This window comes from Lissotriton helveticus, chromosome 9 (assembly GCF_964261635.1).
Source record: "Lissotriton helveticus chromosome 9, aLisHel1.1, whole genome shotgun sequence".
Taxonomy (NCBI): domain Eukaryota; kingdom Metazoa; phylum Chordata; class Amphibia; order Caudata; family Salamandridae; genus Lissotriton; species Lissotriton helveticus.
In genome coordinates this window covers 571,502,543-571,521,889 of record NC_136070.1, presented here as the reverse complement: position 1 = coordinate 571,521,889, position 19,347 = coordinate 571,502,543, and the positions used below count along the sequence as shown (strand labels likewise).

Sequence of the window (19,347 nt, the reverse complement as noted above, 5' to 3'; positions counted from 1 at the left end):
GCCCTTGGTGATGGTGAGACTTTTTAATTATGTTACCAAGTTCTTCGAAGTCGGCTATAATACAACTTGGGGCGGCATCAACTTCAAGACAACGAAGTAGCACTTTGTGACCTGCGCCCACAATTTTCCTTAGTAATTTATCGGAATTATTTCCACACCATTTAATCCGGATGCCATTTTGCCTACATGGTATAATCTCATCAATTTGCCTACATGGTATAATCTCATCAACAATCCTACCGTCACGACGGGTCATAGGACCCCAGATGAGAATTGACAAAGTAATGGCATTGTGGTCACTAATTCCAAAATCCACAATAATGGGGACCGTACAAAGGGGGACCATCTGTGTTGATATCAACAAGTTGTCAATAACAGATGCAGAATTTCTCCCTGTAAAAGTCGGAATAATATTACCCTCGTTATCCAGAGCAGGTTGATGGATAACCAGATCGAGTTTTAACAGGAGGGTATTAAGGGAGTCACCATAAAGAGTATGGGTGAAATGAGGCCGGTTCTCCCCATTGTCCCCATCATACCCACATACATTAGTATATGAGTAGGGACAAGTTCTGATATTGAAGTCCCCCCCCCCCCCCCAGATAATGTCATATGGCTTGTGGGTATCATTGCAGATTTTATTTATAGCTGACTCTAGTTCATCTACAACAAGGGTACTCACTGGGTCAAATGAATTGTTATAATGATTAATCAACAAGGTGTTCCGGCCCCCTTTATGTTCCAGCCTAAGTATTTGAGAGTGTGAGCCCACAGTGGAGTGGGATCTCACACGTACTCAGAAGTGCACAGACAATAAAATCAACAATCCACCTTTTGCCCTACCCATGGAGGATTCTTGCGCAGGGCAATTATAAGAGACAAAACCATCATGATGAATATCAGTCGTGGACCGGGTCTCCTGGAAACAGAGGATGTCAAACCCGGAGATAGACTCCTTCCAAGGGGGGTTGGTCTGCCACTAAAGTGGTGACGGTATCAATTGGTCTTTCAGGTGTTTTTGCATTAGCTAGTGTCCCCAAGGAGGATATTTTAATAGACAACAATTCCTTGGACAAACATTTCTCAAGAGAATTAATTTCAGTGTCAATGATAGTATTCGTCCTGATGAGGAATTTGTCCATACCTCCAGTTATAGATCCTCCAGCAAGCGAGGACTTACTCCGTGTTTCCCGGACAGCCATAGAGTCCGATGATACGTACAGGTGGATTAGGATCAAAGTAAGGGAGGTGGTCCGGTCACTACTGGTCACGAACGGGCACAAACGGGCCCGCCCTTGGCCCGGGCTTAGCCCGGCGCACACCCGCGCGCGTCCCGCGTGCGAGGATGAAGCTAAGTAGGAGTGGAAATGGAGAGAGGCGGGGCGGGAAGAGGAGCCAGGTGCGGATGATGACTCGCCGCTAAGCAGCCTGGCCCTCGCAGTCCCGTATACAGCAACACTCTTCAGCCCCTCGTCACGATTCTGCAGGGAAGCCCCGGAGTCAGGAAACAGACAGCTTCAGCACAATCCAATGCCTCGAGCGGCTCCCGCGGAGCGGGGGCCGCGAGGCGCTATAAGGTGGAGAGAGGCGGGACGGGAAGAGGAGCCAGGTGCGGATGATGACTCGCCGCTAAGCAGCCTGGCCCTCGCAGTCCCGTTTACAGCAACACTCTTCAGCCCCTCGTCACGATTCTGCAGGGAAGCCCCGGAGTCAGGAAACAGACAGCTTCAGCACAATCCAATGCCTCGAGCAGCACCCGCGGAGCGGGGGCCGCGAGGCGATATAAGGTGGAGAGAGGCGGGGCGGGAAGAGGAGCCAGGTGCGGATGATGACTCGCCGCTAAGCAGCCTGGCCCTCGCAGTCCCGTTTACAGCAACACTCTTCAGCCCCTCGTCACGATTCTGCAGGGAAGCTCCGGAGTCAGGAAACAGACAGCTTCCGCACAATCCAATGCCTCGAGCGGCACCCCCCCCTCGATTATTACATTTCCATCAGGGGTGGTAGGGAGTGTTTTTGCTTAGCTACTAAAAAATTTGAAATGTTTAAATAGAAACAAATTGCTCCCGACGAAGTACATTGGGGAAGAAAAAGCACTGAACTAATCACAATGGATTGTGCGGATCTGAGTACAAACAAAGTTTAAGGAAAGACAAAGTACATTTCTGAACGAAAATAGATGCTTAAATTGGACTAAATGGGATTAAACATGGCTTAGAGTTCAATAATGAGCATCCTTCTATGCGCCTGTGATAGAGACATTACAGAAAACATGTCTTTCCCCGGTCTGACATGCTTGGTGGGTTTCATTGTATGACGTCGTTAGGAGGCTGGAGGGGGAATGTGAGGGGACATCTCATACTGCACACGTTCACACCTGATTTCGCTCAACGCATAAACCAACAAATATGTAGAAGACAACCGTGCTGCATTTAGCAGTGCTATTCAAGCTGAGAAGTGCCTCCATCTTATCGGTAGAAGCTACATTCTATCTTTTGACTTAATGCACTACATAATATGGACTTGTGTTTATGTTTCTGTCCGTCCCCTCTTCCCAGGGTGATTTTGAAGGTGCATTAGTAAACAAGCATTTGCAATGCAATAGGTCTCTCATTTGCCAGAGTTTAAGCTATTGGCATTGTAATGACAATGCCTTTCATTTGTTTTCAAAACCCACACATAAATAAAACGCATTTACAATGTCAATAGCTCATACTCTAGCAAATGCGAGACCTATTGCATTGCAAATGCTTGTTTTCTATATTGTTGTTAAAATCCTATGGAAACTTACATGGGGAAAACATGTTTTGGGGCCCCCTTTTTTTCTCACCCCCACACTTGATAGATCACCCTGAACATTTCCAGGAAGGTGCTGAGGTAGATTTTTTTTGTTTTGTGTAGATTCGTCAAACGGCGCCAAAGTTATTAGCAAAATAAAAAACACTTGTCTTATGGAAATCCTGATATACCTATAACTACTATACATATATGTATGTAGAGTTAAATAATTTTGGAGTATAGGTAAAGAATACTACAGCTTGCTATAGAGAACTTGAGGCAGGGTGCAAGTTTTCCAAAGCCATGCAGGGGACTTTCTCCTTTCTAATAGGGAGCGTGATGAAAAACTAAGAGCCAATGTATCCAGCCAGCTGGGTGGCCTGTATTAGTAGGTAGAGATTTATAGCCAGTGGATCATAGGTTGATCAACGTAAGGCAGTGGCATAATCAGTCCCCTACTTTAGCAGCTTGAGCAGGGCCCCTCAGAGCACAGGGCACCGAGCCAAGTGGAGCTTGACAGAATGCCTTTCAGCTCCAGCTCGATTTGCTTGTTGCAGTGAATACGATGCGCTTTATGAGGGTTGTTGTACACAGGCCAGTTCCTCTTTAAGGCGGCCTGTCTGTTTAGGACTTAACCTCCAGAGGGCATCCAAGGGCTGCTTATTCTCCCAAGAGAGATAACGAGACGCAGCCCAATTGACTAAATCCCAACTCCAGCTTGCATCAGGGGATGTTTTTCTATTTTGATTGAAACTGTGTGTAACAAGAGAGCAAATCGGTAACTGTCTTTCTCTCTCCTCTCTTCCAATCACGTGCGTCTGCTCGGGTGTTGTATTCATGTGAGAAGGCGGGCCTGTAGGTTTCAAACCTAAATTTCTGTATGCTAATTTCTTTTATAAGTTTTAAAAGTACAACTGATTTCCCTATCAGACCTTTACATGGCAAAGCTTTGTGAATCACTTATTTTTGTACAGTAAAAATGCATACGGGCCAATGTAGAAAGCCCTGCCACGTCGGGTTTACTTTAACCCTTTAACCGCAACGGCCGGCGGCCGTCCGACGCACGCAAGGGGTTAATTTGAGCTCTTACAAAGGAAGAGCACCAAATGTGCTGTTTTTTTAGTATAAAACATAACTTTTTGATTAACCCCAATATATGTTAGTCTAAATTGTGAAAACAAATGGCACACATGAGGGTTAGTGCTTATCCAACTGAATGATTGTCTTGGTCCAAACTAGTGACATGCTAGCCAAGACAACTTTATTCTTGATATTTCAACTGTTCAGAAGGGACATATAGTGAGAGAGGAAGGCAGGGACAGAAGGAGGGGTGAGAGATTTAAAGGATAAATGGGCATAGGTGTTAGAAGGGAGAAAGGAGAGGGAGAGACAAAGGGATTTGGGAGAGGGTGAAAGGGTGAGACAAAAGGGGTATGGGAGAAGAGGGAGGGGAGTAGCGAAAGAGACGTGAGGCAAGAGGGAGGAAAAAGGCAAAAGGAGGGGAAAGGAGTGCAATGGGAAGAAAGAGACAAATCTGGAGAAGGAATACATGGGGAAAGGAAGAGAAAGGAAAATGTGGTGATTAGAGAGAGGGAGAGCGAGTAGAAGAGGGAGAAAATGGAAAGATAGGAAGGATTAAAGGATATGCCTTATAGTGAGACACAGGCTTGTTCGCTCACAGACATTCTAAATGAGCGTCCAAGTGCAGGGTATTTTTGTCTGGATACTCCCCTGACGTAAAGGTCCAGAGAAGAGGGAGAAAATGGAAAGATAGGAGGGATTAAAGGATATGCCTTGTAGTGAGACACAGGCTTTTTCGCTCACAGACATTCTAAATGAGCGTCCAAGTGCAGGGTATTTTTATTTGTCTGGATACTCCCCTGACGTAAAGGTCCAGGCCAGGTCATGAAGAACCGTTATACGATTGTATAAGAGGGCGTGTTGAGTCCAAGTCCATGAGAAAGAGTATAAAGCTTGGACCTGTATCCAGACTTCCATACATTACCAAAGCTTTAACGATACACTATTCAGTTTAAATATATTAAAAATGGTATCGCCCCAATATTGTGCTCAACATCTACTTTGTCTCCTAAAGACTGATGGTAAATTGATGGTGCTGAAAGGCAAAGGCATGAGGCTGAACTAAAAATAGGGAGCCTTGGTATTCGGGAACACCAGCATTTGCCAGTGGCAGGCTCCTGAGAAAAACGTTGAGGCCCTGCCCTAACGCTGTCACAAAATTAAACACTGCAAAGGAATACAAAGTTCTTAGCTGTGTCCCTGAAAAAAACAGTTTATAGCTCCTTTAGCTCAGGACTACGGCACTTGGTTGCTCTTATTATTTACAAGTGGAGCTGCCCCTTTATCGTAGCGGCAGAGTACTTTGTTATGTCGCAAAAGACTAGTGATTGATAAACTCCTTAAACTCCAGAGTGGAGCATTTGGTCGTGTGTGTAAACGAACGGGGATAATGAAGTGGCTGACGATTAGGGTGATTGCATTATTCTGTCTGGGGATATTGAGAGGAAATGGCCATTTCAATCCTCGGCAGAGTTCCTACCTACTTAGGGACCTCCTACGGTTTGAAGTGTAAATTTCAGTTCCTCTTTACTCCGGAATAATCGGTCCTAGGTCGCACCCCCTTATCTCCCCCCCTGCCGCTCGCGTCCGTTAGTGGTAGAGATAGCGGTCGAAGTTTTGGGCAACAACTTCTCTTTTCTGCGGCGGAAGAAAGCGCTCGCGAGCGACACGAGCAAGTGACAGCGACCCAGTCACACCGGGGCGTGCTCGGAAAGGTGGAAGTGAATCAGCCTCTCCCCGGCGAGAAGCTGCGAAGACGGGGCAGGAAGAGGTGACCCCGCACTACCCGGAACCAGCCGCATGCACTCTGCCCTGCTCGTAAACAGCTGGCCGAGGGGAGCGCGCGTCGAGCGGCCCTGCAGGTGGATACCTTGAGCTGCAAGTGTTCGGAAAAGCTTCTGTCAGCCGAGGCCGCGGGCGCACCAGGGTGGAGTCGAGAGTCGGCTCGCATCAGTTAGTCTCTTGGTGCTGTCGGCCCTTTCCCGGCTAGGCCTCTCTCTAGTCAGGGAGCAGCGATGGCTCGCGAGACTCTGACCTCAACACAGGCGCGCGGGGCCTGCTAGGGCCTCAGATGAGCCCGCAGTGACGGATCTTGCCTCCGGGATGGTGATTGGCTGACGACCGAACTGTTGTGGAGGACCATGGGGGACACACGTATGGAAGAGCTGGTGCAGGCATTCATGGCCAGCCCTCTGGTCACCTGGGTGAGTGAAGCTTGGCAGGCAGAGTTGTGGGCAATGCTTGAGACTTGCAATGCAGCTTTGACAGAGGGCTTGTTGTATATTTTTTATAATGGAAGATGCTGTATCTTTAATACAGGGCCTATCCTGAGGTGCAACATTAATACAAAGCACGAGGATTAGCGTTCAAAATTATATGATGTGCATCTTTATTTCATACAGCCCAGAAAGTGCAGAACTGTCAAATTTTGAGAATTTGTAAGAGGGAGAACTAACTAGCGTATTTAATAATGTTGCTGGAAGTGACGTCAAATAGTCTTCCATGTTAACGATTGGATTACGCACGAAGTAGCATGTAAAGAAAAAAATAACAAAAAAGAAATAAAAAAATTGCAAACGTAATTAAAGTAGACTCTTAGTCCTAGACTTTCTAACAAAGGTGTGACACAGCCTGTTGTGAGTGAGAGATCAACTCAGCCTCCAAATGTGTGCCACTCACAGTGTATGAGTTTTGAGGTCTCTGAAAGGTGCATAATAATGTGTTGACAGTACCATCTTTTATATGTGGCCTGAGTGTCAGCAGTAATACAGGCAGTGTGGTGAATGTCTGATACATACAGGGCCTGCTGTGGAGGTTTAATAAAAAGATATTTGTTTGGGGGACAGTTTTATTGCAGAGTGTCATGCAGTTTTCATACATGTCCTATATTTCTACTTATAAAAGCGACATTGCTTTAATACTGAGACTCAATGCATACACCGGTGGCATAACGCAAAATGATAGGACCCCCCTGCAGAATGTGACGAGAGCCCCAAGCCTTCCATATGTCACAGATATTCATTGGCCTTAGGCTGATTCGGGTTCTCTTGAAGGGTTGCCCCCACCCCTCTGCCCCAGGGGCCGCAGGGCCCTCAGTTATACCCCTGGCATACGCTGCCTCCATTGAGCTTTAATACAGACATAAGGTGCTGCTTTGGGACGTGACCTGTTGTACATCTTTAATACAGATTATGCAATGTAATAAATAGTCAGCTGTGCAGTCCTAGATCTAGATTCTAGACCAAGGTTTCCCAAATTGTGGGTCGTGACCCAGAGCTGATATTTGGGGGGTCGTGAAAGTTCAAGCAATACATAAAGATGTATTTAGATTCTATATGCATCCTGTCCCATTTGCTGCGCTTCAATAACAGATGTCAAATGTCAGGCAACGTCTTCTGTCAATTTGTCCTTCATGATTTTTTAGCACATTAATGTTTACAAACTTCTATCACTTTACAGTCAGAAAGAAAATTAAAGTGAATTATGTGACAATTTTCCTAGGGCAAGGCCAGCTTTAGCGTTGGTGGCGCCTGGTGCAACAATCATTTTTGACCCCCACTTGCCTCATACACCCTTCTCTATGGATTAACTCCCTACCACCACCCAAACAGGGCCCCTAATTTCCCCATACCCCTTCTCCCACGTTTATTTCATTTGTTTTATAGTGCTACTCATAGCAGCGTAGGGTGTCAGAGCACTTTACATTACAGACACATTATACTGAGACAAAAATAATACATGTGTAAATCAGTCCATTGGGAATGTTACATAAAACAGTAAGGATTACAGGGTGGAGGAATCATGTCATCCATCCATACTAGTAGGCAGCATGTTTTAAGAATGTTTGGTCTGGAGAAGCACATGCTCTAGATTTAAAATGTACCACAGTGCTTAGGGTGGCCTTTCCAATAAGAATGTATTTCTACCCAGACAAACCCTTTTTTAGCAACATTAGGATAATGAAAGACTGGGAAAAACCAAAATGTTGTAACCTATACCACACTCTTTAATGACAGTTCATAGGTCATTGTACTATATTAGGATTGTAATTTATGAACTGCAAGTAACAAAAGGATTTCTCTGACAAATGCAAGAACCATTGGGCTATCCACATTAACTACAGTTATATGACCTGCATGGTACACGTTCTTTGCATCAGGCTTATTAACCCTCTGTGCTACTTCATTTTGAGCCAAAAGAGCCACTAGACAAAACTCCAATCTCTCCCCAGCAAGAACATTAATCACCAGAGTTATCTTGACATTTTTATTATTGCCTGAAAACTGCTGAACAAGGTAAAAGCAGCAGGTACTTTTAAAGCCATACATTATTTCTAAACAGAGCGCCTCCACAGGTCAGCACCAGGTGCAGCTGTACTGATTGCACCACCCTAGAGCCAGCCTTGTTCTGGGGGTACAGAGAGTGTGAAAGGCAAGGCTGTATGATGTTATTTTTTGTTACACACAACAAAATGTAAATACCTGTAAATGAACTGTACACATTCTGCAGTTCAGATGGCAAAAATGAAATACATTTTTTTGTAACTCTGAAGTGTGATGGAAACAAATAATAGGATCAAAACAAATCAATACACTATATCTTAGTGGTGCGCAAATAATAAATATTTACTGAAACCCGGTTTCCCTAAATTATCATTGTATGCAGTATAGTTTTAGCAGTAAAACTTAAGGTCTGTGCAAATTTAGTGGCCATTTCAATGGAAAATGTGCTGTCTGTAAATGACAGCTCACTACCACACGCTTTAGTGACATAAAAAGATTGCATACCTCATTTACATTAAAGCCAGGTGGGTTGCAAAAATGTGTCATCCTAAAAAGTGGGTTGGTGTTTCTAAAACATTTGGGAAGTAAAACTTTAATACAGGGCCTGTGATGCAACTTTAATTCTGGGCCTTGTATTCATGCATTATGTGTTAATGTATGTCTTTTAATCATGTTTAATTAGCGGATTTCCATGATGCAACGGCATGTGGAGCGCAGCCGGGTCCTGTGATGCAGCTTTAATTAAGGACTTGTTGTGCAACTTTCATGCCGACCACTCGAAGCATTTGTGATTTCAGGCTTGCCATGCATCTTAATAAGGGCCAGTAAAGCAGCTGTAAAGTAGGGCCCAAAGTACAGAGCATTAGTATAGGTCTACTAATGCAACATTAGTACAGGGCATTATTGAACTCAGAGTATATAGCGTTACAGCCAGAGCTGTCCACTTTGAAACTGGGGAACCAGGTGTGAGTTTCTACGTCGGCTCAACATCCTGTGATTCTGGGCAAATCACTTAATTTCCATGTGCAAAAATAAATAAACGAATCTGGTCTTCTGTAATGTAATTGGTGCTCATGTAAAGTGCTCTAATACCTTTGTATTGAGTTTGAGCAATATAAAACTGAAAAAACCCAAAATAAATAAGGGGATGCGCAGCAGCTTAAATACTGCGCCTGTTCTGCATGTTAAATTCTGGGTTTGCGAATGAATCCTTAATACCAGGCATCTGGAGCAGGTTTGAAATTGAAGGTGAAGCTTTAAAACACTACTGCTCTGCAACTTTTAATACCGGGCATCTTGGACACATTTGACATTGGAGATGCAGCTTTAATAAGCACCTGTGGTGCATTTATAGGTCTGGCTTGACAGCGCCGTTGTCTGAATGCGTATTTTACCAATATTTTAAAATACGCAAAGTGGCTTTAGCTCAATCCAGAGGAGTATTCCTTTAACACTTCATGCTGTTTGCTTTTTGGGATTTCGTTCCACCACCCTGGAAGTGCTTCTATTGGAATGCATGAGAGACTATTGTACACTTAAAAGTTCACTCAATCTTTTCTCACTGCATACTGTTGGCTTTTTGGTATATTGTTTCACCTTCCAGGAAAGTGCTTCCATTGGAATGCATGAGGGACTATTGTACACCTACAAGTTCACACTGTTCGTAACATACAATTCTTTTATCTCCTTTATGAACTATCTATTGAAAGCAATCCGTTTTTGCTACTGTTTTTCTCAGTATTAGGAAAGTTAGTAGGCCAGATTTACTGTCATAAACTGCATGTGTAAATTCGATGCATGTAAACATCATTGTGAATGCCTTTCTTTACATGTGTCGGCCGACTAACCCTATAGGTGCGGGTGTCAGCCAATAGCCGACACCTCCCCAGTGATTGTGTCGGTCATAGGCCGACACTGGGCATGCACTTAATGGGAGTCCTATCTTTTATGACGATCAGGGCACTGGGTGCGCTGACGTCCAAATTATAGTAAAACGAGCCAATGGTGTTGTTTTTCTTCCACTGAATCAGTGCTTGGGCGGCAATCTCAACTCCCGAGCACTGATTATAACAAAAGAGGTGTTGTTGGAAAGAGAATCTCCTTTTTCCAAAAATACCTCTGCACAGTCTATCCCTGCTTGGGGACCGTCACAAGAGAGCGATCCCCAAGTAGGGTTCCACCCACTAGCCACCAGATGGGGGAGCGTCCCCTTCGACAAGGGCTTGTGCTCCCCCTAGCTATTTTTTTACGGTGTAGTCTTAAAGAAGCATTGTGGGGCAGATGGGAGCAATTGCCCCCAATCTGCTGCCCTGGGGGGAGGCAGAAAGTCCACTAGGCACCAGGGATTTCTTTTTTAAATAAAAATAGAGGGGTAGGGACTGCCCAGAATGGGCAATGCCATGCCCCCACCCCAAAAAGAGGAGAAGCAGTCTTGTCTGACCCCCGGGGGGACAAATAGGGGTACAAATTCCTACAACCCAGAATTGCCCCACGTTTGTCAATAAAAACGTGTGCCTCTTGTGTAGTGGGGCCTAGTGACAGCGACAGTAACTGATCAAACCAAGGTCAATGGGAGTCCATATGCAAGGGCTCCCATTAACCTTGGTTTGATCCGTTCCTCTCGCGGGCATTAGGCCCAGCCACAGAAGTGGTGCAGTGTTTTCATCGGCACAAGTGGGGTAATGCTAGGTGGTAGGAATCTTGTGGATTCCTGTGGGTTCCTGAAGTTTCCATCACAAAAATGTAAAGAAAATGTGTGAATTCAGGTTACGTTTGAGGTTTGCAGGGCATTGTGTTGAAAAAATCTCATGGGATGTACACAAGTCACCCCATCGTAGATGCCCCTAGGTGTCTAGTTTAAAAAAAATGACAGGTTTGCTAGGTTTTCCTAAGTGCTGGCTGAGTTAGGTCCAAAAATCTACAGCTACCCATATAAACAAGCATTTGCAATGCAATAGGTCTCGCAGCATTCAAGTTTGAGTTATTGGCATTGTATATGACAATGTGTTGCATGAATTTTTTTGCAAACTCTGTATTGGCTGGTGGTGTTTGTGCCTCGTGAAAGCGTGCACTGACAGATGGTGGTGTTTGTGCCCGGTGAAAGCGTGCACGAACAACTTATGGTGTCTGTGCCTGGTGAAAGTGTGCACTGACGGCTGGTGGTGTTTGTGCCTGGTGAAAGGGTGCACTGGCGGCTGGTGATGTTTGTGCCCGGTGAAAGCGTGCACTGACCGCTGGTGGTTTTTGTGCCTGGTGAAAGCATGCACTGATGACTTATGGAGTCTGTGCCTGTTGAAAGTGTGTACTGTCGGGCGGTGGTGTGTATGCCTGATGAAACCATGTACTGATGGCTAGTGGTGTGTGTGTGCCTGTTGAAAGTGTGCACTGATGGCTGATGGTGTGTGTGCATGGTGGAAAAGCGTGCACTGACATGTTTAAAAGTAAAGTGCGCCATACTGCGATTGCTACAATAGTTAATTGTGGATGTGCTAACAATTGATGCGTGCACTGATGGCTGGTGGTGTGTGTGTGCCTGTAGAAAATGTGCACTGATGGCTAATGGTGTGTGTGCCTGGTGGATGTGTGCACTGCCAGCTGGTGGCGTGTGTGCCCGGTGAAAGCGTGCACTGACGGCTGATGGGGTGTGCCTGGTGAAAGTGTGCACTGATGGTTGGTGGTGTGTGTGTGCGCCTGGTGAAAGCGTGCACTGACGTCTGGTTCTGTGTGCGTGTGGTGGAAGCGTGCATTGATCGCTGGTGGTGTTTAAATAGCAACATACTTGGGTCCAGCATAAAGAGCACTCTTTTTAAACGGGCATTAAGAGTGAGACAGCACACAATGATCCAATGGTAATTACTAGTTGAAGGCAAATCGCATATAGAACATTAGGAACACTGCAATTCTTTACATTGATTCAGACGGTCCTTGCTGCATTCAGGACATTATCAAAAATCAGTCTGTTTCGTGAGAAGAAATACCTTACATCCTAAACAGCTGTTTTAACAGAATGTTCCCGACTTTAAAAAGAGATGCCTAAAACGTTGGCAGGGAGGCAGCATCCTGAATTTAGGTTGTATGAATGTCACTTTATTGTTTAACTGAAAGAAAAAAGCTCAACTATAATAAACTCCTAGCCAACGCTCCAACACCATTCTGCCAGCTAAGCAAGCTGAGTAAGAAGGGATGTGCGGACTTTACCCGAAGGTGTCAGAGCTAATTCACAATAGAAACAGAACTGATACATGAGAACATTACTAGTGAACAAAATACAAAAGCAAACGTTACATTACATGAGGCAAAAGTGACAATGGTGAGCCAACAAAATACAAGAGGTAGCAAACGGTGCAATACAGGGGGAAAGTGACAAGTGTGCAGGTTACAAAAGCGTCAATAAATGGGGACACTCAAACACAAAAACAAACATTACATAGGCAATGGTGGCACTTGTGCAAGTATCTAAAGCAAACAAAATGTAGGAGGTAGCAAACGGTGTGATACAAGAGAAAAGTGATGTGTGTATGTTACAAAAGAGTTCACAGGTAAAAGGATAATACTGCAATACATGGCAGACTCACACACCACAAGAACACACTGGGAAGGCACTTCCATACACGGCTTAATTTGTGACGGTGCTTAGCACCAGCACTTAATTAGCAGGGCCGGGTCTACGCAGCTTTAGTGCACGTAATTGATTTGAAAGATTTTCCTCATTATTACGGCACTTGGCAGTGGCACTGTTTGATGTTGAACCTGTTTGTTTGTGACTCTGATTCTTCAGGTTCTTGTTAAGTTCTGTCTCCTGTTCTTTTCAATAAATGTTGTGCGACCCCGGCTCAGTGTTGCCGGTCGCCCAGTGGGTAGGGGCGTGGGTGGGACAATGATTTTGGCAGCGCTGGATTTTGATTGGTTGGGCGTTGGGGGCTGTGCGCGGAGCGCGGTAGGAGGCAGCGTGCGCAGATTTTTGGAGATTGCGCGCGCATTGGCTGCATTGCCACCAACGTAGCAAGCATACCCGCACGGCCGAGCCCCACTGAGTCGTCGTGGTTCAACAGCTGCCAGGAGCAAGCTTGATCGGCCAGGCCGGATGGACGGACGGCGTTGTTGAGGACTGGACTCGAGTAGCGGCTGCCAGCAGTGACTACTACTACGCCTACTGGCCATTAACAGCACTAGCAGCCACCAGGTAAGGCACGGCCTTGCAGGCCTAATCAGTTAGATAAAGCGTTCTGGGTCCTCAATTCCCACTGACTGCAGGTGTAAATGGGCAGGGCAACATGGCGGGATGGGTAGGTACATACATGCCGTAAACCGGATCCAATGCTAAGGTCTGTAAATTATATATAAACGTCATAGGAAGCCATGCTGGAGGTGGCGTGGCGGTGCCTTTTGGGAGCCAGTATGGTAGGTGCACGCATCTTTCTCTGACATGTGTAGCTGCCATGATGATGAATATGCGACTATGCCGCCCCGTGGGTGGCGGTGGCGTGGGCATGTTTGATTAATCATGAGTGGACGGATCCACAACCACTCATTAATTTATGGATGCTTGAACTAACTTTACACACTAGGCCCACCGGCCCAAAGAAGGCTTTTTGAAATGTAGTAAGCTGCACCCACATGTATCGGCAATCCCCTAATATAGCAGCGCAGCGAGAGCGTGCATGTTTGAGGAGTCTGCAGGGGCTATTACAGGCCAAACCAACCAACGCTGCTTTCTGTTTGGGTGCGTGGCAGTGGAGCCTCGTTCTGGGTCCTCAATTCTCCCTGACTGCTTGTGTAAGTGGGCAACATGGCGGGATGGTTAGGTACATGCCGAGAACCGGCTCCAATGGTAAGGTCTGTAATACTAGACAAACTCGAGTGTAGTGCTGGAGGTGGCGGTGCCTTTTGAGAGCCAGCGGGTTGCTGCCCAGCCAGGCCTGACAACACCGTGGTTTTATTGTGGCAAAAGTTTGCAAAGTCCTACGGTGTCCCACGAGGTCTAGCTTTCCTGCTTCTGCAGTTCAGGGATCTCTGTTTGGGGAAAACTTTCACTGGTAGTTTATCCCGCGGACCCAAACTGTCCTGAAGCAACCGATCTCTTGAGCAAGGCCTTGTAAAAATGAGTAACTTAATACCCATGCTGGACTCAAATAAATCTATCTACTAAGTAATTCCATGGCCTGGGGCTCAGACGTCCATGTGCTCCATCTTGGACTGTGGCTTAGTAAGGGGTGAGCAATGAGCATGAGTTACTGTGGCTGGCCGACACATAGAATCTCTTCTCTGTTGGCTGGTCCAGCACTGCGGCACCAGCTGGGCAAGGGCCAGGAGCTTGTAAATAAGCCATTTTGTTTTTCTCCTTTTGTTGGAATGTATCCAGTATGTTTTTTGATTGTTGAAAAAAAAGTACAAATAGTATATTTCCACATTTATTTACCGTATAAATGTACGCACACACTTTTATGTGTGTAGGGTTTTGTTATGCTAAATAAACTCTGATAGTAAAACAAAATACTCCTCAATACATTAGCATTGTACTACTTATGCACAGAGGTATCAACTTTTATGCCACAGTGATAATCACGTGCCATGGCCTTGAGTGCTTTACACGAAGAGCTGACTCCATGGAAATAGGAAGTGTGGACCACCTAGTCTCTTACAACCCACTCTAAATTCAACCAGGCGCCTGGAGTCGATTTAGGCACAAAATGCGGTCTGTGCGGCACAGCGCAAGCTGCCGGTGCACTGTCCTGCTGTCTGGAAACTTTGCATTAACTAGTTGAAAAGAAGGAATGAGCCTCCGTGCATTTCTCAGTACAAAGTCTTTGATCTTGGCAGAATAAATGAAAAAAACTTATTCTGGCTTCAAAGTACCAACTGATAGATGAAGAACCGTGTTTTTGTTTCAAAACAAGATGCTGCGCTCTGTGGGCCTGCATCCCTCAGGAGCTTAGTGCCTCCAAGTACCACTGCAGAGCATCTCCAATCTCAGAAAGAAACTGCTCCAGAGATAAGATACTCTTCTGTGGATCACCCAGGAACCGGAAGTACATTATGCCTGAGCAGTCTTTATACACCTAAATAAATATTACGTTATTATTAACTGCATCTAGATATGGATTTAAAGGAGTGCCCGGCATCCTAAAAAGCAGTATAAAAAATCAGAAGCAAAGATTTGCATATATGCATATAATTGATGATCTGTATATCCTCAAAATGTAGTTTGTGGTCCGTTGTATGTTTTAATCTAGTGAAGGAGAGCTGGATCAAAGCAAACACAAGGAGATGATGGACGGAGCTCTGAAACTTTTCAACCATTCACCCCAGACACAGATCTGCGTTTAATCTATCGATCTTTTGCTCACTGTGGCACCCCAGTTTGCAACCAGGCATATAAAGTCTTGACCCTGCTCCCCAAGGGAATAGTCCAGCCCGAACTGCCTGGCCCTCTCCTCCCTGGACTGGAAACAAGCATCCTGGACCGGTTTCGGGTTTTCACCCCTCATCAGCCAGGATAGCTTGAATCCACTGGCACAAGCAACCATTGCATGGCTTGGGAAGGGGTGCCGCTGTGCCTTTGTACATTTATAGGACATATCTGCATTTTCCTCCTGTGAGACTGACTGTCATGAAACCCAAAGTGTGCAGTCATTCCGAATGGCTACCTCTTAATCCGAGCTACACAGTGACTGGAGATGGTGGCTGTGAGTTTCTAGTGCAGAAGTGCAGGCCATTTTATCTGTGCCCTGTGGACAGACTGCTCACTACCTCTCTTCAGTAAAAGGTCTGTAACTCCCCATAACTGGTGTCATTTACTTACATGTTATATGGGACATCGATGTGTGTTTGTGTTTTGTATGTTGTGATTCACACATGAATAGTTGGCTTCATTCGGACCCCTACTTGTGTGCCGCACAAAATGGTGGACTCCTGTATGTGGGAATGGTGATGTCCAACTTGTGCAGCTCAGCTTGGCTGAACACCATTCCTGTTCCCACCTGAGTGACTGCCTGGAATCAACGTGTCCTTAGTTATTTTGAAGGTCATAAGAAATAACTTTGCTCGTAACTGAAGGGAACAGAATGTAAATGGGTGTGCTGTTTATTTTAGTATGAAACGAAGCAAACTAGCGAAGTACCTTTTCGAAGGCATAATGTGCAGTGTGGTGGTGGCGTGATGACGGTTGCAGCAGGTCACGTCACCGCGTGGTAGTAGTCACGGAAAGAAGAATTTTCTATAATGGAAGGTCTTTATTCAGGTAAAAGAGAGGGCGTGAATTAAGTTTTGAAGTGTCTTTGAAGGAGGAGAACTTTGAGGTCAGTTTTGAAGGCTGCCTCTCTCTCTTGCTCTCATACTCGCTCACACTCTCTCTCTCATATCGCGGCGGCAGCAGCAAGCACTTGATTGTAAGGGCCAAAGAAAGTAAAGTAGTTTAAAAAGTCCACCGCACCATTCTTGTAAGTGCATGAGGTGGCATCAAATTTACAGGTCCCTCTCGCGGCCTGCATGACTCCGGGGGAACGCGCGTGGTGGGGGGGGGGGGGTAGGAGGTCAGGGGTAATGAAATAAATACCGTAATAAAAATATATAAACTAAACTTACTGGATGCGGCACCTCCTCTGCCGGCGGCCGATCATGCGTCATAACATCACGTCTCCCTCAGCCCCCTCTCTGCCCGATGTCCCATCTGCTGGAGCCCCTCAGCGATGCTCTCCTCTTCTTTCTCCCATCCTTCCGGCGCCAGACCACTCACCCCAGCCGGCCCGGTCGGATTCGAGTGATTAGTTTGGCAGTACAAGCCTCGCACCCGCAAATAAACGCTGGCGTCGTTCTCCACAATGCACCGGTGTCCTCTGATTATGATGACCACCGCCACCACTCTGCCTCGAAAACCTCACACCGGCATAGTTAGGGGGTGCGGGGGGCCGGCACTGGAGGAGGCCTGGCCGAGGCCCGTTGCGGCCGCGGAGGCCTGTGAGCTGTGACTAGGGCGGCGCGGTGGCGCAGGGCAGCGCCTGCTTTACACATAAAAATCAGAGTTTTACAGTGCGGTGACACCCGTCGGACTGGACGGGACGCCAGTGACAACAGTAAATCAGAGATCAGGCCATCTCCCATTCGATCTAAGCAGTCAGTAGCACACACCATGATGCATTTAATGTACACCTGTCAGTTCGGTTGGTTTCACTTCCGATTATCACGACGTCATCAACAGGGCCCCCACCTCCTAGCCTCGCTCACAGAGGCCAGGGCCGTCAATCAGGTAGCGTGCGCGGTGCGCACAGCCGCAACCAATGACGGCCCTGTAACATTTTGGGCCAGCCTTCTCGCCGCCGCACCAGTGTGACCTGTGACGCATTACGCGCTGCGGCTGCGCGCTCACGGTCCCAGCCCCTCCCGTGACCCGTCTTGTCGAGGAGTGCGTGGACTGTGGAGAGAGACAGCCACCACCATTCAAGTTCTTGCCTGGCCTGGCCGGGGCCCTGCTGCCCTCAGCCCTGCCCTGTTCAGCGCTTTACAGTACTCACTGACTGTACTCTGTGTCACCCAGTACTGTGTGGCTGCGGGCGGCACTCTGCGCAACACGACGACACACACCACAATAATTGAGGTGAGAGAGAGAGAGAGAGTCGGTCGTAGCGGGGCCCGGGGGGAGTCGAGTCCAGAGAATGCCTTAGTAATTATTTATTCCAGAAATACTTTTGTGACAAGTTGTGCCCATCAGCCAGGATCAAAAATCACAGCTGTGATGACAATGCATGATATCTTCTTTCTGACTTCAAGCACAATTAGAAGCAAGACAGTCGATGGACGAGCTTGAGGATAATACAGTGCTTAGATAAGGTCAGGCTTGCATCCCCAAGAAGAGCTCTGCCAACACAGCAGTGTACAGTACTTGGCAAACAAACGCCAGGTGAAGAATTCTTAGATCGACGTGTAGTAGTGGGGGCATAAGGATGAATCAAGTGCTGGATACATCGTTGGCCAGAGCCTGTTTTTTGTAGCTCGTGCCAACTCTTTTCTAACAGTGTGGTTTATTTTCTACCTGAAACCAGAAGGCAATATGGATTACATTACTGACTTCTTGTTTTCACGGGTGTTGAGATGGGGGCAGACATACCAGGGTGGTGGGGCTTGATTTTATAGCTGAGTTTCAAATCGCTATGTGTGACTGTGACATCTTCATAATTTCAGTGTACTATGAGTGACAATGTCTTGCAAGCATAGCTGCCAAGGTTTCAGATTGCTATGTGTGACACTGTCATAATTTTAGAGCAATTATGAGTGACATTACGAGGACTATGAGTGACACAATATTGCGAGCAAAATCAAGCAATGAAGACAAGGAAAACATTTAAATATCAGAAATTATCCCCATTTGAACAACGAGAAATTCTATGATCATCTTAAAACTTATGCAAAACACCAGAAATGGAAGGGCACTAAACAGACACAGACTGTGTGACTACCGTATCAGAGGTCAGGCAGGCACAGCAGCTGTTAATAAGATGATATCATTGATCTGCTCATTCATGACCTGCGCTAGCCTAAAAAAGAGAAATTAATAGCATAGCAAGTGCAACTAGGTTGGTTATACCATCACTCATTCTCAGGCATTATTGGTTGCTAGTGCAATAAGATCAAAAAGAATGCTGGGAAGTGTCAGCGCAAAACCCAGTGGTGTTTTGCTCTTAACATGCAATCGTGCAAATAAATGAATAAATACAAATTGCACTATCACATAGGTGTAAAGTGAAGTCCTAAAAAAAGTTATACATTATATTATACTGGTTTTACACATATTAAAAGAAAGAATGGTGAGAGGCCCCGGGTCCGGCGCACAAGGAGGGGTTATCAAAGGGTGTAGCCCCCTTACTCTGACTTAGGAAGAAGGGTCCCCACTTCAGCCACTGTCAACCAGAGACCCCCATTTCTAACAAATAACCATTGCAAATTTGAGAAGGGTAAACATCTCAATGCCCATTAGATTCCCCATGTTAGACTATTGTTCTGATTTGTTACCTTTTGCCTCAAATTGTAAAGCGCTCTGATATACTTCGGGTTCAAGTTCGCGCTATATAAAACTATAAATAACTAAATGTAACTTTCATGACCGAGGTAACTGTTAGCAGCAATACTACGTGTCTCTGTCTCTCCTCGGACATCTTTGAAGTGCTCACCGTCCTTTTTCCCCAGCACCCACCGCCCCCAAGGGGCGGCAATCTGA

The 19,347-nt window shown here is 46.1% G+C and overlaps 1 protein-coding gene across 1 annotated transcript in view; it reads left to right on the top strand.

Annotated features, from left to right (window-relative positions):
• The first annotated feature begins 5,493 nt into the window (after nucleotides 1-5,493).
• LOC144781589 (protein Daple-like) overlaps nucleotides 5,494-19,347 on the top strand; it is a 316,346-nt gene continuing 302,492 nt past the window's right edge. Inside the window, exon 1 of the mRNA XM_078660504.1 lies at nucleotides 5,494-6,059. Within this exon, the coding sequence (XP_078516630.1) occupies nucleotides 5,997-6,059 (63 nt within the window). The 5' untranslated portion in view covers nucleotides 5,494-5,996. The remainder of the gene's footprint in view (nucleotides 6,060-19,347) is intronic.